Source organism: Gossypium hirsutum, chromosome A08, assembly GCF_007990345.1.
Source record: "Gossypium hirsutum isolate 1008001.06 chromosome A08, Gossypium_hirsutum_v2.1, whole genome shotgun sequence".
In the NCBI taxonomy this organism is placed as follows: domain Eukaryota; kingdom Viridiplantae; phylum Streptophyta; class Magnoliopsida; order Malvales; family Malvaceae; genus Gossypium; species Gossypium hirsutum.
Genome location: NC_053431.1, coordinates 127,145,572 through 127,171,674, shown reverse-complemented (window position 1 = coordinate 127,171,674; position 26,103 = coordinate 127,145,572). Strand labels below are relative to the sequence as shown.

General features: G+C 30.2%; 4 protein-coding genes across 4 annotated transcripts; 2 read left to right on the top strand and 2 right to left on the bottom strand.

Annotated features, from left to right (window-relative positions):
• The first annotated feature begins 509 nt into the window (after positions 1-509).
• Positions 510-4,820, top strand: LOC121203077 (probable beta-1,4-xylosyltransferase IRX9H). Its single transcript, XM_041075365.1, has 3 exons — positions 510-2,046; positions 2,405-2,654; positions 2,749-4,820. The coding sequence occupies exons 1-3, from the start codon at positions 1,139-1,141 to the stop codon at positions 2,914-2,916; spliced, it is 1,326 nt and encodes a 441-aa protein (XP_040931299.1). The 5' UTR covers positions 510-1,138; the 3' UTR covers positions 2,917-4,820.
• On the bottom strand, positions 3,293-6,101 carry LOC121204808 (protein NRT1/ PTR FAMILY 1.2). Its single transcript, XM_041075364.1, has 4 exons — positions 5,938-6,101; positions 5,622-5,839; positions 4,290-4,819; positions 3,293-4,211 (listed from the first exon to the last, which is right to left on the bottom strand). The coding sequence occupies exons 1-4, from the start codon at positions 6,032-6,034 to the stop codon at positions 3,323-3,325; spliced, it is 1,734 nt and encodes a 577-aa protein (XP_040931298.1). The 5' UTR covers positions 6,035-6,101; the 3' UTR covers positions 3,293-3,322.
• Positions 6,102-10,169: 4,068 nt separating this feature from the next.
• On the top strand, positions 10,170-15,752 carry LOC121205108 (subtilisin-like protease SBT6.1). Its single transcript, XM_041076040.1, has 8 exons — positions 10,170-10,709; positions 10,810-10,938; positions 11,067-11,219; positions 11,511-11,627; positions 12,032-12,216; positions 12,611-12,852; positions 15,504-15,511; positions 15,594-15,752. Exons 1-8 carry the CDS (start codon positions 10,563-10,565, stop codon positions 15,750-15,752), a joined length of 1,140 nt encoding a protein of 379 aa, XP_040931974.1. The 5' UTR covers positions 10,170-10,562.
• Positions 15,753-20,376: 4,624 nt separating this feature from the next.
• LOC121204807 (protein NRT1/ PTR FAMILY 1.2) lies at positions 20,377-25,278 on the bottom strand. The gene is made up of 4 exons (XM_041075363.1): positions 25,053-25,278; positions 24,747-24,964; positions 22,281-22,828; positions 20,377-21,449 (listed from the first exon to the last, which is right to left on the bottom strand). Exons 1-4 carry the CDS (start codon positions 25,147-25,149, stop codon positions 20,561-20,563), a joined length of 1,752 nt encoding a protein of 583 aa, XP_040931297.1. The 5' UTR covers positions 25,150-25,278; the 3' UTR covers positions 20,377-20,560.
• Between the last annotated feature and the right edge of the window lie 825 nt (positions 25,279-26,103).

Genomic DNA, 26,103 nt, shown 5'->3' with positions numbered 1-26,103 from the left:
CAATAGTTCAATAGCCAAGATCTTCACAAACTCCTTATATCGCTATCCTCAAAACTCGTATCAACGTGTGCTAGTTTGAACAAATTTATTTTATCTTTCAATTTTATAAAAAAAAATCTTAACCTTCTATTTAGTTTTTAATTTTTTAATTTTAAAATTTATATTTTTTATTAAAATACTTTAAAATAACAAAAAATTAACATTTTATTAATTTTACTAATATAATATACACGTGAATTGTCATGTAAATAATATTATATATTTAACTAATTTTTTGAAATATTAAAAAGTATTTCACCTTTAAACATATATTTTACAAAAAAATAAAATAAAATTAAACGTACTGGGAATGTCCCAAAACTACTAAAAATTGAAGTAGATTTTATTGGAGAAATCAATTATCAAAAATTCCATTTGGGTTAAAGCTGGTGGGTCCATTGAAGCATTTTCCAGCTATCACGTGCATTTTACACCGCAATCATATACGTACTACCGTCCGTCGGTCACGTAAAAGGTATCCATTAAAAAATAAAAAACATAAATTTATCGTGTCATGTCTGAAAATCTTTGTGATTGAAGAAACCAAAGACTGTGTGTTCTCTGAGCTACAGTTAATTCTCTCTCCTTTCTCAACTCTCAAGAGCCAAAGGCCATTACGGAGATCACCCAACAATCAACATCTTCTCTTTGGTTTAACCCAAAGAAAGATCCAAAAATGCTTATGCTTTTATTTTGTTCGTAAAAGAAAAGAAGCTCGGAGATGATGCTGGTTCTCTCATCTTTGTGACTTTTTTGAAAGAAAATCGAAGGCCCATTCTCCATTGGAAGGTAAATTGGTTACCCTTTCCATTAGATTCTCTTTTGGAACCTCATTTTTTGTATTCAACTCTGGTGGTGCCTTTGGAATTACTGATAGTTAATTCAGCGACACTGTATTAGATGAAAGGGAAAGTTGTAATTTTTTTTTTTTTAGATTGAACTCGGCTCGTTGAATGTATCTGGTACTCTTGATTGTTGCAGAAAGGAGCAATTAGTGCATACTCATGTTTAGAATGAGCTCTGTAATAAATTTGGTTGCTGTCTTATGGTGATTCTTTGTTGATTAAGGAGTTTCATCATATTAGTGTTGAATTTGTTGATGGCATCAATTAGAAGAACACTGTCTCCGGTGCCTCGACCGGGGACTCCGGTTACAGGGGAGGCTGAACGTTCAGTTCCTTCTCCTCTGTTGAAGTCGACAATGCCGCAGACTGGTGGCTTGTTATCTTCTCTTATAGGTTTATCAGATTCTCAAGCATTGGTGTTCGGTGTTTTTTCGCCGAGAACTACTAGGCCTGTTGATAGGCCGAATCTGAAACACAAAGGACAAGTATGGAGGAGGGCTCTTTTTCATTTCTTCATTTGTTTCCTACTCGGTTTTGTTATCGGATTGACATCATTCGTTTCCGTAGGCTTTTCTTATATGAACCTCATTTCAGAGCAACAAGCATTTGCTTTCGAGGTAGAACCGACTTTTGCAAGTTTCCATATGCATGATGGTTCAGAAAGGAATGTGACATCAATGGCGGATGACACTGAGGTTGAAAACAATGTCACATTGAATCCACATGCATTGGTGCAAAGACAGGGAATGATTGAAGGGAATTTAGATAATGCCCTGACTAATCAATCACTTCCTCAAGATATAAATCTGGGATCCCGGAAGCTTTTGATTGTTATAACTCCAACACATGCTCGACCGCATCAAGCCTATTATCTAAACCGCTTGGCATACACATTAAAGCTAGTTCAACCTCCATTATTGTGGATAGTTGTGGAGATGACCTCACAGTCCGAGGAAACAGCCGATATCCTAAGAAAGAGTGGCATTATGTATAGGCATCTTGTTTGCAAAAAGAATCTGACCGATATAAAAGACAGAAATGTTCATCAAAGAAATGTGGCATTATCTCACATTGAAACTCATCGACTTGATGGAATTGTCTACTTTGCCGATGAGTATAATGTCTATTCAATCGATCTCTTCGAGAAAATGAGGCATATTAGGTAAATACTTATATCTCTTGCTTGATATTGTAATGCAAATCTGGTGACGTCATTTTAGATCATGGCTTGTTTTGGATCATGGCTTGTTTTGTTCTTCCTTTTCAAGCGTTCGGTGAAAGTGTGAGAATCATTACTTGTCTCTTGATTATTCCATGTGATCATGTCTCGACTCGAGATAGGCTTCCTTAAGACGATCTCATATACATACATGTTAGCAAAAAAGTTGACTGCTAAATGCCTCCACTTTGGCTTTTGTCTGCACTTTGCTTATTTATTTTTGGTTTCATTGCTGTGATCTCCTTCTCCCTTTTACTTGTGCCTATTACAGCAGTTTATTTTTCTATGGCCTTTGTTATAGGCAGTTCGGGACATGGACTGTGGCCAAACAAACACAGGACAACGATAGAGTTACACTGGAAGGCCCTGTTTGTAATGGAACTAAAGTCATTGGATGGCACCTAAATGAACTAAGCAAGAGATACAGAAGATTCCATGCTGAAATGCCGGGGTTTGCCTTCAATAGTACCATACTCTGGGATCCAAGACGATGGCATCGACCCACTCTTGAACAGATTAGACAACTCGAGACAGTCAAAGATGGCTTCCAAGTTAGTCAATTAACCCCTTGGAAGAGTCTCTTGCAACATAACTTCTGTTGAAATGCTTGATACTAACGTTTAACTCATTGATTTGAATTTGCAGGCAAGCTCAATTATTGAACAAGTCGTGGAAGATGAAAGCCAGATGGAAGGCTTAACGCAGAACTGCTCGAGAATCATGGTTTGGGAGGTTAATATCGAATCTAATTCCTTCTATCCCCAAAAATGGTTGATGAAGAATAACTTAGATGTTATTGCTCCGCTTGCATGAAATTCCGGGTTTGAAATGACTTGATTTTGGACGTCAGGGTGAGTGTCGGTCCTTTCCCAAGTAATCAAAATATTTGTTCAAAACGTTTTACATTTGAAAAATTAAAAATCAACACAGAATCTTTGTACAGCATATTTTTTTTTCCCATTTCCGCATTGCCTGCTGATTTTGGTTGGTCCTGGTTAGGAAAGGATGATCATATTGTTACCTGGCATCTATCTTATTCATTTGTGCTATATTGTTCCGGCTTTTCATTTTTCTCGAATTACTGTATTTGACATCCGTGTACGACAAGAGGCTCATATTTTTTCTTAAAGCTTTTATTTCTATGTACTCGGTCAATACAGAAAGGTTTTCGTTCGACATCACACATACCTAACTGAAGTGCTCGTATATTCCGAGAAACTTAACAATCATCTATACTCTCATGATCTCCTAATCCTGAGTTCTCGGCCTCGTTTTCGTTATCTCCATGACAAGGACCGTGAGCTTTGCAGCAAACCAGAAAGTACACAAAATTAAGCATGCTCAAGCCAGCAAGAAGGCAATAATAGTAATCATAATGCCCTTTATTCATATTACTCGAAACCCAGCTTTCCCCTCCTTTTTTAGTAACATTGTCAACCATGCTTGTTATTAAACTGGCCACCAGGTTCCCAGTGAAGCCTCCCAATCCACTAACATTGGCCGCAATGGTTGACATGGTTTTCGGTAAATTGGAGTAACAGAATTCAATCAGTGCAATTGCATTGAAAGCCTCAGACAAGCCAGCTAGGACATAAAATGGCAGTACCCATAGTGCAGACATATGCACAACGGCTTGCGGTTCATCAGAAAATCCTTCTTCCGTCGCGATTTTCCGCCGAGTACACTCTACAAATGCTGAGGCTACCATGGATGCACAAGAGCAAAGAAGACCAATCCCCATTCTTTGTTTTAAACCGAGACGAACCGGTTTTCCTTTAATCTTTGAAGCTAAAGGAAGAGCTATCTGGTCATAGAATGCGATCCATACAACCACAGAGATCATCATAAACAAGCTGAATGAAGCTGCTGGGATTTCAAAGTTTGAAGTTACATGTCTGTCCATGGTTCCTGCTTGAATTACCATCAATGAGCCTTGATTAACGGTTACGGACAGTATAATTCCTGCGGAGCAAAGCGGCATTACTCTGATCAATGCTTTTAGATCCTCTACTTGATCTATTGTACAAAGACTCCATGGGTTTGAAGCATTTCCCTTCGAGGTTAAGTCCTCTTGAGGATTTTTTATCATGCAAGCTTTATTCAGAAACCTGGACAGATTACAAACAAAATACAATGGACAAAGATGATCTAGTTAAAATACACAATATATATTGTGATGCTAGTACCTTAGTTTTTCACTTGGCACTTGAAGCATCGATCCCTCTCTGACATAATAAACTTCATTTGTGGCATGGGAGGGTAACTCAATGTGCCTATTTTTGAAAGAAGCCACTATAACTTGAGCCAAACCAGTGAGCAAGCTTGCCTTAGGCTTCAACTTGATGTAAAATGAAGATGCTAAGAAGAACGAAACAGCTGAAAGGAACATCAGCATTACAGGTACCCCCAAACCCATTTTCCACCCCATGTTATCTTGAATATAAACAATCAAAGTTACAGCGATTAGAGATGAAAACATGAGTGTAACATAGCACCAATTGAAGAAACTGTGCGAGTTGTTTCTCTCATCCAACTGATCTACACCGAAGGCCATGAATGGCGATCTTATGCCACCAGCTCCGATAGAGATTAGGCCTAGTGAAAAATATAAGAGTACAAGTTGGGGTATTGTTGGGGCTTCACAGATGGTGTTGAATTGGTCGCAGTATGGCCTTGCTTGTGGAATCATAGCTGTTGACCATAATAGAATCATCCCCTAACATGAATAAAAAGATGGTTAATAGAGATTTGGCACTACATCTCCCCATAAAAAGTTGAATTTTTTTATGAGGAACTCCTGGTTAGAGAAGTTCCGATGGCCATAGGATTATATTTCATATACTCGCATAATACTTGTTATGAAATATTTAATTGGATTTGGGCATAAAAACTAAAAAGTTGAATTTTTAATATCATATTTATATCATACATATATACCTAAATCTAATTAAATATTTTTGTTCAACAAATTCAAGCTGAGTTCTGATAAAATGACTACGTTATTTCAATATCCCAACATATGGACTATATATATTTTTAGGGTCTAACCAAGGAATATTAAAACGGTAAGGTTATGTGTTTGTTTTGATTATTAAATTGATTATGAAATTATTCAAAAAAATTTATTTAAATTATTAAATTATTCAAAAAAATTTATTTAACTCGTCGGACATTGTAAGTGTTTTTTCTTTAAGAAAGAATCTAATTAGTGAGCTCCTATCACCATTTTAATGATCAATAAGGTGGATCAATATTTCAAAAAATTATTCGTATTCTAATTTTTGTAAATTTGTGATATTCAAAATTATTTTTAATAGCTCATTTGATGCTGTGGAAAATCATGTACAGTAATAATTTTAATATATATTTTTATGATTTTAAAGTTTAGCTATAAAAAACCTAAAGTTAAGAGTTTAATGCCTTGAGAGTAGTTCAAAGAAAACGGCATTGGTAAGAACAATCTACAGGGAAGCTGAAATGACAGAGAAAGTTCGAGGGTTTTAAAGAAGATTTATTACCAGAAAACCAATAATGGTTCCGATTCCGATCATAGGGTACTTTCCCATATAAGAATCCGCAATAAAAGCACCAATGATGGGTGTGAAACCGGTGGCAGCTGACCAAACGAATATCACATTGGCTGCTGTTGCGGTTTCCATGCCGAATTCTCCCGTCAAATACACTATCATATTCGTAGTTATCCCAACGATAGCCACCCTTTCAAAGGCCTCCATTGCTGTCACTCACAAAGTTGCATGAAATTAAAAATATATACATAAAATCACCATTGAGTGTAAAGTTTTTTTTTTTTTGGGGGGGGGGGAGGCAACGAACCTAAGATGAAAGGTAGAGTTCTGAAACCACCCTTTGATGGAGAGGATGTAAGGAAAGGTTCACTGAGCTTGCCGTGTTCATCTGTAGGCGTTTCCATGGTGGGGATTTTTCCAGGCTATGGAATTGCTTGCTTGCTTGCTAAGCTTTGAGAGTACAGACGAAATTTTTTCTTTTTAAAGAGATAAATATACGCTGTTGATGATATTTTTTATTTTGGGATAATATAATTTTTAACCCTGAACTTGTAATCAGATTCACTTTGCCACTTTGGTACTAATACTATTTTTGTCCACTTTGACACTAACACTTGATAATTAAGTCCATTTTGGTCTCTGAATTTAAAAAAATATAAAAATTATACCACAACATTACTTGAAAATTTTAATAATTGGACTAGTAATTAAACATGTTAGACCACTTGTTTCCAATTTAACCAGTTCAATTAATTTGACTGTTGAACTAACAATAATTAAAAATTCATAAAAATTTAAAAATGTAAAAAAAAATATTAAATTGGTTTTTAACTGTCAATCTTTATTCCAGTTTTTGATTTTTACCCATTGCTAGTAGTTTATGAGTCAATTGATTCAACATTTTGTTCAAATCATTATATTAATCAATTCTTGATCTGTTCGATCCAATCTTATTCCAGTAACACTAATCACATCATTAAATGACAAAATCAAGTTTACCAAACAAAAATGAATTAGTTGCAAGTTCAAGAACAAAAATAGATAAATAAAAAAGAAACACACAAGTACCAAAATAGACCTAATTACTAAGTTTAGGAGCAAAAAATTATATTCTCTTTAATTTTGATCACTCCGACTTTATTAAGTATGACTAAGCTTAAATATGATTCGTTGTTTGATTATAAAATCAATAAACTTGCCAGCTTATTGATTTAGTGATAAGAGTATTATGTTTTAAGTTGAGAGTTTGAGTTTAATCCCAAATAACTTCACTCTTCACTCCAATTATGTAAAGAAAAGTAAAATAAAATAGAGTTGAGATTTCATTAATCATGTTGTAAAAGTGCAAAGACACCCCACTCAGGGGTGAAGGCAGAACAATTTTATAGGAGCCGAATAAAATTTTAATTTTTTATAGTCTATATCTTTATAATTTTTAAAAGATTAAATCAAATTTTTATAATTTTAAGGAGGGCCAAAGTGTAATTTTACCTTTACTAATTTAAAATTTAAAAAAAAATAGAAAACTTAAATGGTAATTTTTTATTTTAGGGGGAGCCGGGGCCATGCTAGCCCCCTAGAATCGCCTCTGACCCCACTGAAGAAAATTTTGGTTTTTTCTTTGTCTTAAATGAAAAATAAATAATTAAACTATACAAATTTTCTCATTTAACTATTTGAAATTTTTTTTTGTCAAAGTAGACACTTAAAACTTTATTTCATTATCATTTCTAGTCCAATAGTTAATTATTGCTAAAATAAAATTTTAGAAACAACTAAATTATTACACGTAATTTTTTAAATAAATAAAAAATAAAAATTAACATTAAATAAAAATTAAATTAGAAATAAAAATATTCTATCTCTTTCCCTTCCCTTCCCTTCCCCTCCCTTCCTTCATCATCTTCTTAGCAAAGTGTGAAATAAGAAACCCTAAAAAAAAACAACTTGTCATGGTCTAAAAAAAAGGAGAAAATGGAGGTTTTCTTTTCTGTCACTTCTTTTTCTTTCCTGTTTTGAGTTTCTAATATTGAAAATGGGTTTGCTTTTGGCTAAGATGATGATTTATTTTAATATTGAAAATGAGAGTTTGTTTTAATTGGAGAAATTTGAAGTAGAATTTATTTCAAAAAATTGTAGAAATTTCTTTCAAAAAATATATGAAGATGAAAGGAAAGAGAATGTGAGATCATCTTTTATTTAATTAAAAATGTCATATATCTTGATTGATGCAAAGCTTTTTTATTAACGTGAGTTAATGATTGGTACCTAAAGTAATAAATGAATAAAATTTTAGGTAACTACTTTAATAAAAAATAAAATTTAAGTACTTAAATGAAAAATAATATTTATTATTTGAATGGAAAAACTAATTAAATTGTTAAAACTTTAAACACAAGGACATGATGGTATGTATGGCAATTTATTTTACTTCATTGTTGACATAGATATTTTTTGAAATTGTTTGATTTTTGAATGATATTTATTGTTTTAAAAAAATTTATAAAGTATACCTAAACTATTAGGTCAATGTTGTCTATGTGAATGTAAATATATTGAAGCAAATATGTGTGATAATGTCCAAACGACAATAATTCGTTCATATGTAGTCAACATATTTTATTTCTTCCCTTTGCATGTTTATTGATTTTACAATAAAAAAGGCTCTAAACACGTTTCTAGTAATAATATTTCCATCTAGTAGTCAAAATCAATAATATTACGAGGCTTTGACTGCATTCCAAATTGTTCTGGAAAAAAGATGAAAGTTTTAGATCCTTCCCGGAACCGAAATTAAGGAAATAATAATTTAACATCTAGAAATTTCGAGGGTTTCTCTTCACCTTATAAATGCTACAATATAATACAAAAGGTAGATTCATAAAAAAAAAGAAAAAAAAAAAGAAGTCTATAAATTTTAATAGTTTTTAATAACTTGATAATTTTGTTTAGTAATATTAATAGTTTTTACCTTATTAAAATAATTTAATCAATATTTTATAAATCTTTTAAGTAATGTTAAAATATTTAATGTTAATTTTTTTGAACAATACCAATACTATAATAATTTTACAGTAAATTATTTAATGGTCATATAAATTTACTTTAAATAGAAATATATATTGAAATTTACAATCTTTTAAGTAATATAAAAAAGTATTAATATTATTATAATATTTTTAATGTTAAAAATACTATAATATTTTTTGTAATAAAAAAATCATAATTATGAACATATACTTAATTTTAAAAAAGAATTTTGATTATTGTTATGTTATATTAAAAATCATTCAATAAAATCTAAAAATATAGTTAACAAATGTATCATTGGCCATTGCTTCGTTTTATCTTTTCTACTTTCTTTCCCACAATTTTTTCACTTCTTTTTTCTCTTTTCCTTTAAATCTAGAGTTGTTTTTTTTTCTTCCATTTTTGCTGTCGTAAATAATGGAAGAAAATAAAGATGGAGGGGGAGAGAGAGAAAGTGAGAGGAGAGAGAAAATCTAATATTAAATAATTATTTTATTTTATTAAAAATATCATATGTCAACTCTTAATTAAACGAAGAGATTTTTTAATAGAAATAATGAATATGGACTATAATAATTACGGAGTTTTAGTTTAGTTATATAAAAATATATAGTTTAGGGCTTCTTAATAAAGGTATAAAAATTGTTAAAAACCCATTTTAAAAAATATAAAATATTGTTAAAAATGGGAACATGTTTAATAAGAGAGTTAATTTTTCAAACATTGTTAATTTAGAAAAAGCTTAAAAACAAAATCTTAAAGAATAAGTACAATATTTTAAAATTTTAATAATGTTTAAAACTTGAAGAAGAAAAAAATTAATGTTATTCAACCAAGGCCAAATTTAGGGGATTGGCAGGCCCTGGCCCTGGCCCTTCTAAAATAGAAAATTTTATATTTATATTCTTTAAAATTTTTAAAATTTTAAATTAATAAAGATAAAATTACATTTTCACCCCTTAAAAATAATAAATTTTTAATTTAATCATTTAAAAATTATATTTTTACCATTATAAAAATTACAATTTAATTTTAATCTCCTTAAAAAAAATTCTAGCTTTGTTCCTGTATTCAACATTTGTTTTTAATATTTGATTTTACTGCACTTTAAAAAATTATACCAGCTTTAAAACAAAATTTAAAAAAAATCATGATATAATTGTATGTTTATTTATTTACTAATAAAAGGAAAAGAAATAAAAAGCTCTAAAATCGTTTTTTATTATAATTTTTGCACAATTTGTCTTTTTTTTTTTAATAATAATTTATTTCATGTTAATAAAAAAAATGATTGGCATAATGGTAAAAATTGCTCGACGAATGCTATCATTTGCACTGGTTTTTACTTGGAATGCTTGAGAACTTGTGAATTTACACTATGTTTGGTTGGGTGTATTGGATTAGCCAATACACCCCTAATCCGTGGGCCCCACTTAAGCCCCTCTTAAGCAGGTGTTTGATTCAATGTATTGCCTAATACACCCCTAATACGTTATGCCCCTAATCCCCGAAATTCTCTGTTTTCTAATCCCTGGCTTCTCCTCAGTTTACATCCGTTTTATTTTTCACGCCCTAATTTGCCCTCTGTTTCCTGGGTCTGTCTCTCTTTATCTCCTTCATTGCTTGCTTCGCCTTCGGCCAGTAGCCCCAATTTCTTGTCGAGCATGCCATAGAGAAAGGCAAGAAGAGAGCTGCTTCTGTTTTTCTTTCTTTGTTTTCTGTAACAGACCCAGAAGTTTTAACCCAGAAGCCCCAAATTCTTCTCCTTTCTTTCTTTGTTTTCTGTAACAGACCCAGAAGCTTTAGATTGACGAGGTTGTCGGAAGCTGAAGATGCAACAACTCCCTCTCAAGCTTTAACCGAAGAAGGCAGAGAGTTACCTCTTCCTCTTCTCTCTATCTGATGAGGGCATTTTCCCGCCAATGCAATCCCGCCACACCATGCTCTCTGCTCAATCTTTTGATGTTGTTTAGTGAAAAAGAGAAACATTTCCACCATTTAGGTTTAAGTAATTCCTCACTTAATTGGAGTCGCCATCTTTTGATGCAGGTAAACATTTTAATTTGATTAACTAAATTTCCCAAAGCCAAATTTATGAGAATTTAAACGAGGGAGGAAAGTTATGGAATTTCTTATTTTTATATCGCAGAGGTCTCAAGTTACTTCCTTGTTCGGAGCGGATGCTCTTTGGAGAAAAGGGTATACCAGTGCTAAAGTCAAAATGGCTATTTTCGACACTAGAATACGTGCTGATCATCCTCACTTCCGAAACATTAAGGTACATCATTAGTGGGAAAATGAAGTTAGTTGAACTTTTGTTGGTGTGAAATTATTTTCTTATTGAAAATAACTTGTTGGTCTTCAATAGGGAGTTCTGATAATCACTCTTGCGAGTAAATTTTTCAGGAACGAACTAATTGGACCAATGAGGATACTTTGAATGATAACCTTGGACATGGGACCTTTGTGGCTGGTGTTATTGCTGGTGAGGACGCAGAATGTCTTGGCTTTGCACCAGATACTGAAATTTATGCTTTCCGTGTTTTTACTGATGCACAGGTAACACAAGTTGGTGTTGGATATTTTGTTTGTTTTTGTATTTTGATTGGATGTTGCACCAGGCCTTTGCAAATCTCACCCTTTTTGTTGTTGGTTTCCTTTATATTTGATCCATTTGAAAATTCCTAGCATGCACTACAGAAGTTGGAAGCTCTTTTGAACTGTTCATTACTATAATTAGAAGATATATATCATACAGTATATCCATCAACCTAAGGACTTTCCCTTTAACATTTGTTATTCTATAAAATTTGGCTGGATTATGAGAATTTTGCTCTCAGCTTATTGCAGGTATCATATACATCTTGGTTCCTTGATGCTTTCAACTATGCTATTGCAATCAACATGGATGTGCTAAACTTGAGCATAGGTGGACCTGATTACTTGGATCTCCCATTTGTAGAGAAGGTATGATTCTCATGGCCTGTGGTTTATTGGTGTTCATTTGTCAAGCATCATTAATAATTTTGTTTCAAAACTGCAAAATTGTCTAAGTTTGGTTGTAGTGGCATGTGGAAATGCTTCAATCATAATGCATTCACTTGCTTCCCACAGGTTTTTTGGCCTCTCTTAAATCCCATGAACATGCTATGATCATTCAAATTCATGAGTTGACTTCCTCTTTCAATATTTTGCATTTTGAAGAAGTTTGCTTGTTTTCTTTGGACATTTATTTCCAAATATGGAAGGATTAGCCAGTGAAGTTACCCACTCTGCTGTTGAAACTTCCACATTCAGTTTTGCATGCTTATCCTTACATACAATGGAGCTGAACGTTTTTGGTTAATGCTTGCTGCTTTATGGTTCTCCAGGTTTGGGAAATAACAGCCAATAATATTATCATGGTGTCAGCCATTGGAAATGATGGGCCATTGTATGGCACTTTAAACAACCCAGCAGACCAAAGTGATGTTATTGGTGTTGGTGGAATCGATTATAGTGATCACATAGCCTCATTTTCATCACGTGGCATGAGTACTTGGGAGATTCCTCATGGGTAGTGTATTGCTCTATTCTACGATATTAACTGTTCTTCACTTTGTTCAAAACATGCTCTTCTAGCCCATAATCATTTTCATTTTAAGAAAAAAAAAAGGCTAGGACGCCTCTCCTGGAAAGTTTATTTTGGTTGGGGGTGTAATGGTAACAGTGAAACTTAAAATATATTTAATTTTGGAGTAGTCACTTATTAATTTAACTACTATACTATACTTTTTCTTTAAAGGTATTGAGGTCTTGTTATCGGCCCTTTCTTTTTAGTGTTGATCGTATGAAGGCTTTAAATTATTTTCAATTTCATATACTTTATGATATTCCATGTGTAACTCCCTTATTAAGCAAGCTTTATTGTCCTGATCATGAATATTAAACTTGTTTGATTATCTTTGCAGTTATGGTCGTGTCAAACCAGATGTTGTGGCATATGGGCGGGAAATTATGGGATCCAAGATCAGTACTGGTTGTAAACAATTATCAGGCACTAGTGTGGCAAGTCCTGTGGTTGCGGGTGTTGTATGCCTGCTTGTTAGTATCATTCCTGAGAACAGAAGAAAGGAGATTCCCGATCATCCAACTCAAATGATCGTTTTCTTTAGTTTACCTTCTGTTGCCCGATTGGAATGGGTCAGAAGATTTCTTTCTCACCATTAAAAATAAATGTTCAAACTTTTTGATGTTGTAAAACTATATAACATATGGATTATGATGTACAATTTCATTTTCATCTAACTTTTTCTTAATATAAGTTAATTATGTTTATGCAGAATATAATTCTCAAGTTATATATTGATTTTAGTAAATTCATATAAGAACAATTTATTATTGAGAATTTTATGAAATTATATATCACTATTAAATTATATTTAATATTAATTATTTTAAATTGTATAAATTCATATAAGAAAATTTATTATCAAGTATTTTATGAAATTTAATATTAATTATTAAATTATATGTAATAATTATTATTTTAGATTATACAAATTCATAAAATATAATTTATTAGTTATAATTATTTTAAATTATTTTAAATCATATATTATAATTAAAATATATTTAATATTAATTATTTCAAATTTTCATTTATAGTATCATATATTATGATTTGAGTAAATTCATATAAGAATATTAATTATTAAGAATTTTATTAAATTATATATTTTAATTAAAATATATTTAATAATAATTATGTTAATTTATATTTTACAGTATCATATATTATGATTTCAGTAAATTAATATAAGAATATTAATTATTAAGAATTTTATTAAATTATATATTTTAATTAAAATATATTTAATAATAATTATGTTAATTTATATTTTACAGTATCATATATTATGATTTCAGTAAATTAATATAAGAATATTAATTATTAAGAATTTCATTAAATTATATATTTTAATTAAAATATATTTAATAATAATTATGTTAATTTATATTTTACAGTATCATATATTATGATTTCAGTAAATTAATATAAGAATATTAATTATTAAGAATTTTATTAAATTATATATTTTAATTAAAATATATTTAATAATAATTATGTTAATTTATATTTTACAGTATCATATATTATGATTTCAGTAAATTAATATAAGAATATTAATTATTAAGAATTTTATTAAATTATATATTTTAATTAAAATATATTTAATAATAATTATGTTTAAATATGATTAAATTATTTATTATTGATAATAAAAATCTTATTATAATTTAAATAACAATAACAATAATCATTTACCAAAACAAATTTATGCTAAGGGTATTCTAGTCATTTTAGTTTTTTCTATTATGCTATTACACCTCTATTCCATTCAACCAAACACACAAGATTACTATTACGCCTCTATTCCATTACATTCAACCAAACAGTGGATTAGCTATTACACCTCTAATTCAATACACCTCTAATCCAATACGCCTCTAATCCAATACAGCGAACCAAACGTGCACTTATTTGTTAGATATACTGTTTAATGCTTTATGCGGGAAAAAAGTTAGATTGTGATGGTGCATGGTCCCAACTTACGTGTGATTGATTGAAATTTTTTTGATGGACTGTCAAATCAAGCTATAATCTTGTACCCATATTTTATTTAATTTTTGCTCATATTCAGTAGCGTAATCAGAACGTTGTCGGAGGCTGGTCCTTGAAATGGATAATTTATTATTTAAATTATTTATGAATAATAGTAATATTACATTTTAACATCTCAAAAATAATAACAATTTAATTTAATATTTTAAAAATTATATAAAAATATAAAATATTAAAATAATAAAAATATAATTTTATTATCTTAAAAATATATAATTTAATTTCCGTCTTTAAAAACATTTTCTGACTCTACCATTATTCATATTGATTTAAAATGTTAGTGTCCTTATTTATTTAAACTACTATTATATAATTAGATTTTATTTTAGAAGAGAATAATAATCTGAAGAGATGTTAGATTTGAGCTTATTGTCAGTTGTAATGATCTTTGCAAAGGAAATTATTATTTCAACAAAAAACAATGTCTTATACGAATATTTTTCATTCTTTAGTGATGCAACAAGTTTCCTTTTTTATTCCCGCTTTAATTTTCACAACTTTTCATTTATATTAACCCCTTTTATTTTTCCATTTTTTGCTGCTGAAATAGAGGGGAAGAAAGGGAGAGAGAGGTGAAGATGAAGATGGAGTGGAGTGGAGTGGAGAGAAGGAGAGAGAAAATTATAATATTAAATAATAATTTAATATTTATATTACTAAAAATTATGTGTCTAACTCTTAATTGATTAAGAAGGGTGTTTTCCAACCGGGAGAATTTTAAGAATCATAATAGTTACTAAATTATAGTCTAGAAATTTACTTCGACCAAAAAAATTTAAATATTTAACTCAAAAAATGATTTAGTTTAAAGGTTGCTTATTAAATTAAGCCCAAATAGTTTATAAAAAAATGAAAATAGGTTAAAAACATATTTAAAAATATAATACTTACTTAGAAAAGAAATAAAAACATATTTATTGATTTCATAATAAAAAGAAAAGAAATAAAAAGCTCTAAAAACGTTTTTAATAATAATTTTTGCACGATTTATCTTTCCTTATTTATTTTTTAATAATAATTTATTTCATGTAGTCAAAACGATTTCATAATAAAAAATGATTGGCATAATGGTAAAAACTGCTTGAGGAATACTATCCTTTGCACTGGTTTTTACTCAGAATGCTTGAGGGGTTTTTGTGAATTTATTTGCTAGATGTACTGTTTTATGCTTTACGTAGGCATAAAAGTTAGATTATTTAGGCATACTGTTCCATGCCGAATTCTGTCGTCAAATGTATAATCACCATTGAATGCAATTTTTTTTTTAGGGCAAGGAACCTAAGATGAAAGGCAGGGTTCTGAAACCACGTTTTGATGGAGGGGATGTAAGGAAAAGTTCACTGAGCTTGCTGTGTTCATCTGTAGGAGTTTCCATGGTGGGATGTTTTCCACGCTATGGAATTGCTTGCTTATTAAATGAGAACTAGAAAAAGGGGGCGAACTAACTTTTCATTTTCTACGGATCAAAACAAAAATATCATATGATGATATTTTCTATTTTGTATGGAAAAATATAATTTTTTATTCTGAAAATAATAATTATATTGATTTTGATACTTATATTTGATTTTGCTACCTTTAAAAAATTATACTAGCTTTAAAACAAAATTTAAAAGAAAATTATGGTGCTTGAAGTGAAAAAATTAAAATTATTTAAAAACTGAATTAAATGAAGTAATACAACCAATTTAGTATGCAAACCGATTATTATTATTATTATATATTTTTAATTATTTTTTCTGTTATTATTCTTTTATCACACTTAAATTAATTTTGTTTCAATATACATTGAGTAGTGATAAGGGCGAAATTAGAATAATTTTTTAGAGATACCGAATGAAATTTTAATTTTTTATATTTTATGTCTTTATAACTTTTAAATGATTAAATTAAATTTTTATAATTTTAGGGAAACAAAATATAATTTATCTTTACTAATTTAAAAATTTAAAAGAATTTTCAATTTTAAGCCGAGGCTCCAACCAGCCTATAGATTCGCCTATGAGTAAAGGTATTGAATATGAATATTTTTAAAATTTTAGATAAAGGCCAAATAATTTTAGAAAAAAATTCAGGCAAGAGATAATGTTTGGTGTAGGGTTCTGTAGTTGGAAAGCATTTGGAGTGTTGTAGACAGGTTGCCATTAAATGCAAGGAGGGCTCAAATTCTAGGATCCGTGGTGAGATAGTGTTGGATGGTGTGTATTTCGTGAGAGCATTAAGTTATCCTTTTTAACATTACTTTCCTCCTTTAAAAATACAAATATATATATAAAGTAATCGGATTAGTAGTTAAATAATTTAGATTATTGATTTTTTTATTTAATTAGTTTAATGGGTTTGAATATTGGATCAATAACAATTAAATAATTAATTGGTTTAATATGTTCAACTCTTGATTTTTATTTAGTTTTTATTTATTTTTATTAATTTTAAATAATTTTTGATTCAATTAGTTTAGTCCTTTTGTTTAGATTATTATATTGATTAGTTTTCAATCCGTCTGATTTGGTCTTGTTTTAGCAACATTGACCACATTATTAAATTTCAAAAAAATCTAAGTTTAATAACTAAAATATATTTAATTGTCAAGTTTAAGAATCAAAATGCTAAAAATGATATTATTCCTTTTACTTTAATCACTCTACTTATATTCTATATGACTAAGCTTGTATGTAAACCTTCTTCGGCCAAAGTGGTCCGATTTGGACCTGTACCTTTGTCAAATGAAAGTATACCTTCTTTGGGAAAAGGTTGAAGTTGAATATGATTGATTGTCCCATTATAAGACCCACAAACTTGGTGTTTCATGGACCTGTTGGAAATGTGCAAAGCCACCCCACTTAAAAAATTATTGGTTTTTTTTTTGGCGTATACGAAAAATAGATATTCAAATTATGCACTTTTTTATTTAAATATTTAATTTTTTTTGTTAAAGTAGATATTTAAAAATTTATTTCTCCGGTTGCACGAAATTATAGGTGAGTGTGGGTTGTTTCTGGAGTAATCAGAACATTCGTTCAAAAAGTTGTACACATGAAAGAATCCTTGTACGGTAAATTGTTTTTCAATTTCTGCTGATTTTGGTTATCCGCCATCAAACTCATTCACTGTTTTGGGCCCACTAATTTTTTATTTTAAGTTTATTATATATAAAATAAAAATGTTAAAAGAAGAAGAAGGAGGAATCATATGAGCGAGGAGAAAGAAATGAAGGCACCAAACTTGGAGTTCATTCTAAGTTGTAAGACTTTTTAATTTAGTTTTCTTTAATAAATATGTTCTTAGCTTTTCTCTATTATAGATATTTGATCATTTCTTTTTGTTTTTGTATACTTTAATCTTGAATCATGATAGTAATCGAATGATAAATGTTCATTAAATAACATTAGAAAGAAAAAACAAAAACCAAATTGGAATATTTAGCTTTAGGGCCTTAAGTATTTTAGATGTTTTGCTTTTTAGTCCTTGGAATCTTGGGTGCATTTAATTCCTACTTCGGTATTATTGTGTATTTATAATATTTTTTTTATAAGGTAACAACCCCATTTAATATAGGTCATGAATCCATTACTATGTTGGGTGAGACATCATTGTTGTTTATTAAAATTGGGAGTTAAAACCTTTATCTTTTTAAATAGAATTTAATGTATTTTTTAAACTTAAAGAATATTCAAAGATATTTTTATTGTGATTTACTATAAAAAAATTTATTATTTTTTTAGATCACAATTAAATAGTGAATTAAATTTATATTTTTAAAAATTAAGACAACATGAATTTAATAAAGTACCAATTTAAAGGTGGCGAGGGTGTTAAAAACTTAAAATCTTTTATTTGAACTAAATTTTAAAAATTTCTTTTAAAATTTAACGCAGATCCAAAATTATATTTTTTTAAAAGATTTTTATTTTTAAAAAACAATTTTATAGACCTAGCAAAATGAACGACTTCCTTTTGAATTTAAATTCTCCTCGTTCAATACGATCCTGTATTTTTCTTAAAGTAAAAAAATTCAACATTTTTCAACAATTCGTGAAGCTTATTATTTTATTTTCAATAAGATGTTCGTTCGACCTCACACATATCTAACTGAAGTGCTCGTATATTACGAGAAACTCAACTCTGATCTATACTCTTATGATCTCTTATGCCAGAGTTCTCAGCCTGGTTTTTGTTATCTCCATGGCAAGGACCGTACGCTTTGCAGCAAACCAGAAAGTACATAAATTAAGCATGCTCAAGCCAGCAAGAAGTCAATAATAGTAATCATAATGCCCTTTATTCATATAGCGCGCTTGAAACCCAACTTTCCCCTCCCCTTTTAGTAACATTGTCAACCAAGCTTTTTATTAAACTTGCCACCAGGTTCACGATGAAGGCTCCGAATCCGTTAACTTTGGCCGCAATGGTCGACATGGTTTTCGGTAATTCGGAGTAACAGAATTCGATCTGTCCAATTCCACTGAAAGCCTCAGCCAAGCCAGCTAGATCATAAAACGACAGTATCCATAGTGCAGACATTTGCACAACGGCTTGCGGTTCATCGGAAAGTCTTCTTCGATCGCGATTTTCCGCCGAGTACACACTCTACATGCTGAGAATACCATGGATGCACAAGAGCAAAGAAGACCGATCCGCATTCTTTGTTTTAAACCTAGACATACTGGTTTGCCTTTAATCTTTGAAGCTAAAGGAAGAGCTATCCGGTCCTAGAATGTGATCCATACTGCCATAGTGTTCATCATAAACATGCTGAATGAACCTGCTGGGATTTCAAAGTTTGAAGTTACATGTCTATCCATGGTTCCTGCTTGAATTACCATAAATTGACCTTGATTAACGGTTATGGACAGCATGATTCCGGCGAAGCAAAGCGGCATCACTCCGATCAATGCTTTTAGATCCTCCACTTGATCTATTGTACAGAGACTCCATGGATTTGAAGCAGTTCCATTCGAGGTTAAGTCCTCTTGGGGATTTTTTATCATGCAAGCTTTATTCAGAAACCTAGACAGATTACAAAGAAGATACAATAGACAAGGATGATTAAGTTAAAATAGACGATGTATATTATGATGCTAGTACCTTAGTTTTTCACTTAGCACTGGAAGCATCGATCTCTCTCTGATATGGTAAACTTCACTTGGCACTTCAATGTGCCTCTTTCTTAAAGAAGCCACTACAACTTGAGCCAAACCAGTGAGCAAGCTTGCCCTAGTTTTCAACTTGATGTAAATAAAGAAGTCAAGAAGAACGAAATAGCTGAAAGGAACATCAGCATTATAGGTACCCCAAAACCCATTTTCCACCCTAAATTATCTTGAATATAAATATCAAAGTTACAGCGATTAGAGCTGCAAACATTGATGTAACATAGTACCAATCGAAGAAACTCTGCAAGTTTGTTTCTCTCATTCAGCTGATCGGCACTAAAGGCCATGCATGACGATTTTACGCCATCAGCTCTGATAGATATTAGGCCCAATGAACAATGTAAGAGTAGAAGTTGGGTTGTTGTTGGGGCTTCACAAATGGTGTTGAATTGGTCGCAATAGGGCCTCGCTTGTGGAATCATAGCTGTTGACCATAACAGATAATGAGACCAAACAATATAGAGATTCCTACGTATACACCCCATCTTCGCATGAAAACTTGAAATCTTTTATTTGAAACATCATATATGTATTTAGAGCTAAATTACATTTTATTTTATTAAAAATTATTACATAATATTGCTTCTGCATTGTTTCTTATAATTTTCACAACATAAAATGTTAAAACAAATTTTAAATATTTTTAATTAAAATGTTAATTAGGATAAAAAAGTTTGTTATAATCAATTTTCATAAATAGATTTTTATAATTTGTAATATTGTTAAGTAATGTTAATATTTTTACTTTATTAAAATATATTTAATAATACTATAATATTTTTATTGTTCAAAAAGAAAATACTATAATATTTTTAATGTTAGACCGATAGAATAATAACTTTACAATAAAATATTTAATAAGCATATAAATTTCAATCCTCTTCTATGTAATCTGTTTACTGATTGGGGTTTGTGCTATATTATTGAGGTTTTTTTTTTTTCTGAATTACCATATTCAATATTATTCAACGAGAGGCTGATATATTTAGTTCTGAAAACTTTTATCTCTGTGTAGTACTCAATCAATACAATAAGATTTTCATTAGACATCACATGTATCTTACTGTATACTAAGGAACTTAACTATCATCTATACTCTCATAATCTCCTTTTTTGGATTTCTCTGCCTGGTTTTTGTTATCTCCATGGCAAGGACCGTAAGCTTTGCAGCAAGCCAGAAAGTACATAAAATTAAGCATGCTCAAGCCAGCAAGAAGGCAATAATAGTAATCATAATGCCCTTTGTTCATGTTGCTTGAAATCCAACTTTCACCTCCTCTTTTAGTAACATTGTTAACCATGCTTGTTATAAAACTCGCCACCAGGTTCGAAATGAAGGTTCCGAATCCGTAAATGTTGGCCGCAATGGTCGACATGGTTTTCGGTAATTCGGAGTAACAGAATTCAATCTGTCCAATTCCATTGAAGGCCTCAGCCAAGCCACCTAGGATATAAAACGGCAGTATCCATAGTGCAGACATATGCACAACTGCTGGCGGTTCATCGGAAAGTCCTTCTTCGATCGCGATTTTCCGTCGAGTATACTCTACGATTGCGGATGCTACCATGGATGCACAAGAGCAAAGAAGACCAATTCCCATCCTTTGTTTTAAACCAAGACGAACTGATTTTCCTTTAATCTTTGAAGCTAAAGGAAGAGCTATCCGGTCGTAGAAGGGGATCCATACAACTATAGAGATCATCATAAACATACTGAATGAACCTGCTGGGATTTCGAAGTTTGGAGTTACGTGCCTGTCCATGGTGCCTGCTTGAATTACCATAAATGAGCCTTGATAAACGTTGACGGACATCATGATTCCTGCAGAGCAAAGCGGCATTACTCTGATCAATGCTTTTAGATCCTCCACTTGGTCTACTGTACAAAGATTCCATGGGTTTGAAGCATCTCCATTCGAGGTTAAGTCCTCTTGAGGATCTTTTATCACGCAAGCTTTATTCAGAAACCTGGGCAGATTACAAAGAAATAAAATGGACAAGACAAAGATGATTAAGTTAATGTAGGCAACATTTGTCAAGTTCTGTCTAACATGTAGAAAGAGAGATTTCCGTATAGGCAAGGGACTTGACCCTTAGTGCCTTTTAGGCTCTTAAAATTTATAAAGTTGTAGTGAAAAATGGTAAAATTTGTGCTTTAGCCCTCAATATTGTACAATTCTAATTTGGATCTCCCGATATAAATTTTTTCGCTTCATCCTTTATTAAGGTTAAGGAAGAGGAAAGGGTTACAAATACCAAAGTTTGAATATTAATGATAAGAACCAAGGTACAATAATTAACTCTAAACTCAAAATTTCAATGATAATAGTGTAAAAATATTAGGTGAATGTACATGGTAGGTCTCTTGATTATAGGGACTAAATCAAAATAATCCCATTATTGTTAAATGGATCAATTTAGTCCTTGTACTATTAAAAAGAATCAAATAAGCCCAAATAATTTTAATGTCATTTTTAAATCGTAAATGTTAACTCTATTTTTTCTAAACCGTAAATGTTAATTCTATTCCAATTTAGCGTTATTTAATTCTTTTTAATAATGTAGGGCTAAATTGATCAATTTCATAGTATAGGGACTAATTTGGTCCAGTCACTATAATATAGGGACTTCATAGGTACTTTCTCCAAAGATATTATGACTAGATGTTATACTTAAGGCTAAAGAAAGAGAAAATGGTTGCAAAAACAAAAAGAATGGATGCCAACTTTTTAAGTAGAGTTCCATGAACTAAGTAGACTGATATTATGATAAGACGATGTAATGATATTGTGATAGTACCTTAGTTTTTCACTTGGCACTTGGAGCATCGATCCCTTTCTGATATGGTAAACTTCATTAGTGGCATGGGACGGTAACTCAATGTGCCTGTTTCTGAAAGAAGCCACTAGAACTTGAGCCAGACCAGTGAGTAAGCTTGTCTTAGCTTTCAACTTGATGTAAAAAGAAGATGCTAAGAAGAAAGAAACAGCTGAACCGAACATCAACATTACAGGTATCCCGAAACCCATTCCCCACCCCAAATTATCTTGAAAATAAACGATCGAAGTTACAGCAATTAGAGCTGAAAACGTGACAGTAGCATAGTACCAGCCGAAGAAACTCTGTAAAGTTTTTGTATTTTCCGGGTTGTTTCTCTTATCCAATTGATCGGCACCAAAGGCCATGCACGACGATCTTATGCCACCGGCTCCGATAGAGATTAGGCCTAATGAACAATATAAGAGTAGAAGTTGGGGTGTTGTCGGGGCTTCACAAGTGGTGTTGAATTGGTCGCAATATGGCCTTGCTTGTGGAATTATGGCTGTTGACCATAATAGAATCATCCCCTAGCATGAAGAAAAAGATGATTAATGAGACCAAAAAAAACTTGAAATCTTTTATGAGGATCTCCTGGATGGAGCAGTTTCTATGGCCTGATTACTTTTTCTTTAAGGATTATCAACGTTACATTAAGCTTTAGGGGATAATTAAAATCTTAAAAAATTTAAGGGGTTTAACTAATTTTTTTAAAACTAGGGTTCTAATTAAAATATTTAGAAACTTTTAAGAAGATTAATGAGATTTTTGAAAATTTTGAAGTGTTTAATTAAAACTTTAGAAACTTTTGTAGGGTTTAATTAGAATTTTTAAAAATTTGAGGGGTCTAATTTTATTTTAGTTACTCAACTATTATAATCGCCGATATATAACTTTCTCTATTTGCACCGTTTGAATTTTTTTTTTCCTTCTTTGTTCATTATTTTTAAAGTTGTTTCATGAGAAAAATTAAATTGTAGAGGAAAAAAATAGAGGAAAACTTTCGATTAATGTAGATTATAGGAATAAAAAAGTTCATATAACAATAATTATAATATTTCAGTAATTTAAATGAAAACTCTCAAATTATTTAATAATTTTTTTAAATTGAATCATAAAATATAATTAGTGATAATAAACGTAGTTAACTCATATACAAAACAGGGTTATTTTGATAAATTTTTCGAAATCCAAGCCCGATTCTAATCGGATTCCAAAACTTTTAATTGGAAACTCATTTCCCCTCGAAATCCGATTTTTATTTTAAAAAGATATCTTCCGGTCTCGAATCTAGATTCGAGTAACATATAATATAAGAAACAAATATAGAAGAGGAGCTGACAAAACGTTATTTTCAACATCTCACCTAGAAATGCAATGAAAGGGAAAAACGCCTCCCTACCCACCAATAAAATATGGCACAATTATTTATCTGACCCTTCAATTAAAAAGTTATTTTAATTACTTATTTGATTTTCTGTTTCTTTTAATTATAAAATTTATATTTTCTATTATTAAATCAACTAAAAATATATAAAAAATTAACATTGCTGATGTAGCATAGACATAGATAATGTATCGACATTCAATTAATTTTTTAAAAATTTAAAAATATTTTTATAGGTTTTATACTTTTTTAATAATTTTTAATTTTTAAAAATAATTTTTATAATTTATTTGAATATTAATTAAATGCATATATGTTGTCTAGGTGACAATTCACATGTATGCAACATCAACAGAGTGAACAAAAGTTAACTTTTCTATTCATTTTGGATTGATTTGACAAAAAATACAAGTTTAAAGATTGAAAAAAGTAAAAAAATTAAATAGAAGGTTAAAATAATATTTTTTATAAAATTAAAGGACCAAATAAGCCATTATGCCATAAAACATTAACAAAAGTGACAACATTAATTGTAAACCTAACAGCAACCTTTAATGTTTAGTTCTTTTGTCAAATTGACTCGTATTTTTTTAGTTAAAATTGACTTTCAACATTAAAAAAAAAGAAAAAGAGAGTAAATTTACATCATCAAACCTTTCAAAAAAAAGCTAAATTATTGTTTTTTAATAGAAATACCAATAATGACCAAAAACATAGAAATACAAACTAAAACATTAAAATTTTAAATATAGCAATTCACATCAGAATCGTTATGTACTTTATGACTTTTTTAAAATTTTTGAATTTTTTATTGTTTGAATATTTTTCTAAATTTTAAATTTTTTGTTGACTTCATATTAAGATAAAAGAATACTATATCAATATGAAGTATACGTGAATTATCATGCGAGTTGCACGCCAGCATTTTAATTAAAAAATAAGGGTTAAATTTAGCTCCAAAAAAGAATAATGACCAAATTGACAAAAAAAATAAATGTTGAAGGCTAAGTTTATCATTATACCAAAAAAATTTTGAGGTTTTCAAAGGGGATTTGAATTACCAGAAAACAAAGAACGGATCCGAATCCGATCATACGGTACTTTCCCATATAAGAGTCGGCAATAAAAGCACCAATGATCGGAGTGAAGTTGGTAGCAGCTGAGCAAAAGAAGATCACGTTAGCAGCTTTAGCTGTTTCCATGCCGAATTCTCTCCTCAAATACACTATCATATTCGGTGATAACCCAAGAGTCGCCACCCTTTCAAAAGCCTCCGTTGCTGTCACAAAGTTGAATCAAAATAAAAAATAAAAATCATAAAATCACCATTGAATCCAAAGCTTTTTTGATTTTTTGAGGCGATGAACCTAAGATGAAAGGCAGTGTTCCGAAACCACCCTTCGATGGAGAGGATGAAAGGAAGGGTTCTCTGATCTTGTTGTTTTCATCTGAAGGAGTTTCCATGGTGGGATTTTTTTCCCCCGGGCTATGGAATGGAATTGCTTGTTTGCTTGAGAGTGTAAATGAGGATTAAAAAGGAAAAAAAGAAATGATGTTGGTATTCTCTGTATGACTAAAGCTTGAATATGATCGATATTTCAGTTATAAAAAACAAAGTGCAGTGTCCATGAATAACGACGAACTGCATGGTTGTACGCCACATTCTTTTGTATCTTTAACGTGTCAATCAATACCCACTAAAAAACACCTTTTTTTTAATTTTTATACTTTTTTAGTTATTTATTTTTATAATAATTTAAAAGGATTTATATTTTGAAGTATTGATCAGATATATAAATTTACTCAAAATGGCGTAATACATTTATTTTCAATAAAAAAATTGCAATAAAAACATTAAGATATGACGTAAATATTAATATATTAAGGATATTTATCTATGCTTGACTAAATTTTGTTCTTGGTAAAATACACATAAATAAATTTGCTCATTTTTTAAACATCTTATTTTATTTTTAGTTTTTTTATTGAAACCTTTTATATAAAATAAAAATATCATTATATTAATATTTATTAAAATTTGATTTTTAATAATTTTTATGATCAATTTAACGTCTAATTAATTAAAAAAATTATAATAAAAGCAATGAAATATAAAAATAGTAGGGGTTATTATGTATGTCAAATGGCATATATTTAAACATTTCAACCCAGTTTAAAACACTAGGTACTTCTCTCGATAACTTCATATTATTTTTTAAAATAATAATATCTCTACATAAATATTCATATAATTTTCATCCTTGCACCAGGACCAGGTGGTGTGGTCCATGTTTTCTAGTTATCTTGAAAATGAAGTGTTTCTAATGGATGGAAAATTCAATCAAATCAACTTGTTTAATCGATATAATTTAATATTGAATATATCGTCTCATAATGACTCAATTATTGAATTTTATA

Excerpts from the sequence above, each read along its gene's own strand:
- LOC121203077 (XM_041075365.1), top strand. The coding sequence starts at position 1,139 with ATGGCATCAATTAGAAGAACACTGTCTCCGGTGCCTCGACCGGGGACT. Across the intron at positions 2,047-2,404 it reads GAGAAAATGAGGCATATTAG|GCAGTTCGGGACATGGACTG; the intron begins GTAAATACTTAT and ends CCTTTGTTATAG. Across the intron at positions 2,655-2,748 it reads CAGTCAAAGATGGCTTCCAA|GCAAGCTCAATTATTGAACA; the intron begins GTTAGTCAATTA and ends TTGAATTTGCAG.
- LOC121204808 (XM_041075364.1), bottom strand. The coding sequence starts at position 6,034 with ATGGAAACGCCTACAGATGAACACGGCAAGCTCAGTGAACCTTTCCTT. Across the intron at positions 5,840-5,937 it reads AACTCTACCTTTCATCTTAG|CAATGGAGGCCTTTGAAAGG; the intron begins GTTCGTTGCCTC and ends TGTGAGTGACAG. Across the intron at positions 4,212-4,289 it reads GTGCCAAGTGAAAAACTAAG|GTTTCTGAATAAAGCTTGCA; the intron begins GTACTAGCATCA and ends TAATCTGTCCAG.
- LOC121205108 (XM_041076040.1), top strand. The coding sequence starts at position 10,563 with ATGAGGGCATTTTCCCGCCAATGCAATCCCGCCACACCATGCTCTCTG. Across the intron at positions 11,220-11,510 it reads GTGTTTTTACTGATGCACAG|GTATCATATACATCTTGGTT; the intron begins GTAACACAAGTT and ends AGCTTATTGCAG. Across the intron at positions 12,217-12,610 it reads ACTTGGGAGATTCCTCATGG|TTATGGTCGTGTCAAACCAG; the intron begins GTAGTGTATTGC and ends TTATCTTTGCAG.
- LOC121204807 (XM_041075363.1), bottom strand. The coding sequence starts at position 25,149 with ATGGAAACTCCTTCAGATGAAAACAACAAGATCAGAGAACCCTTCCTT. Across the intron at positions 22,829-24,746 it reads GATCCGTTCTTTGTTTTCTG|GGGATGATTCTATTATGGTC; the intron begins GTAATTCAAATC and ends TCTTCATGCTAG. Across the intron at positions 21,450-22,280 it reads GTGCCAAGTGAAAAACTAAG|GTTTCTGAATAAAGCTTGCG; the intron begins GTACTATCACAA and ends TAATCTGCCCAG.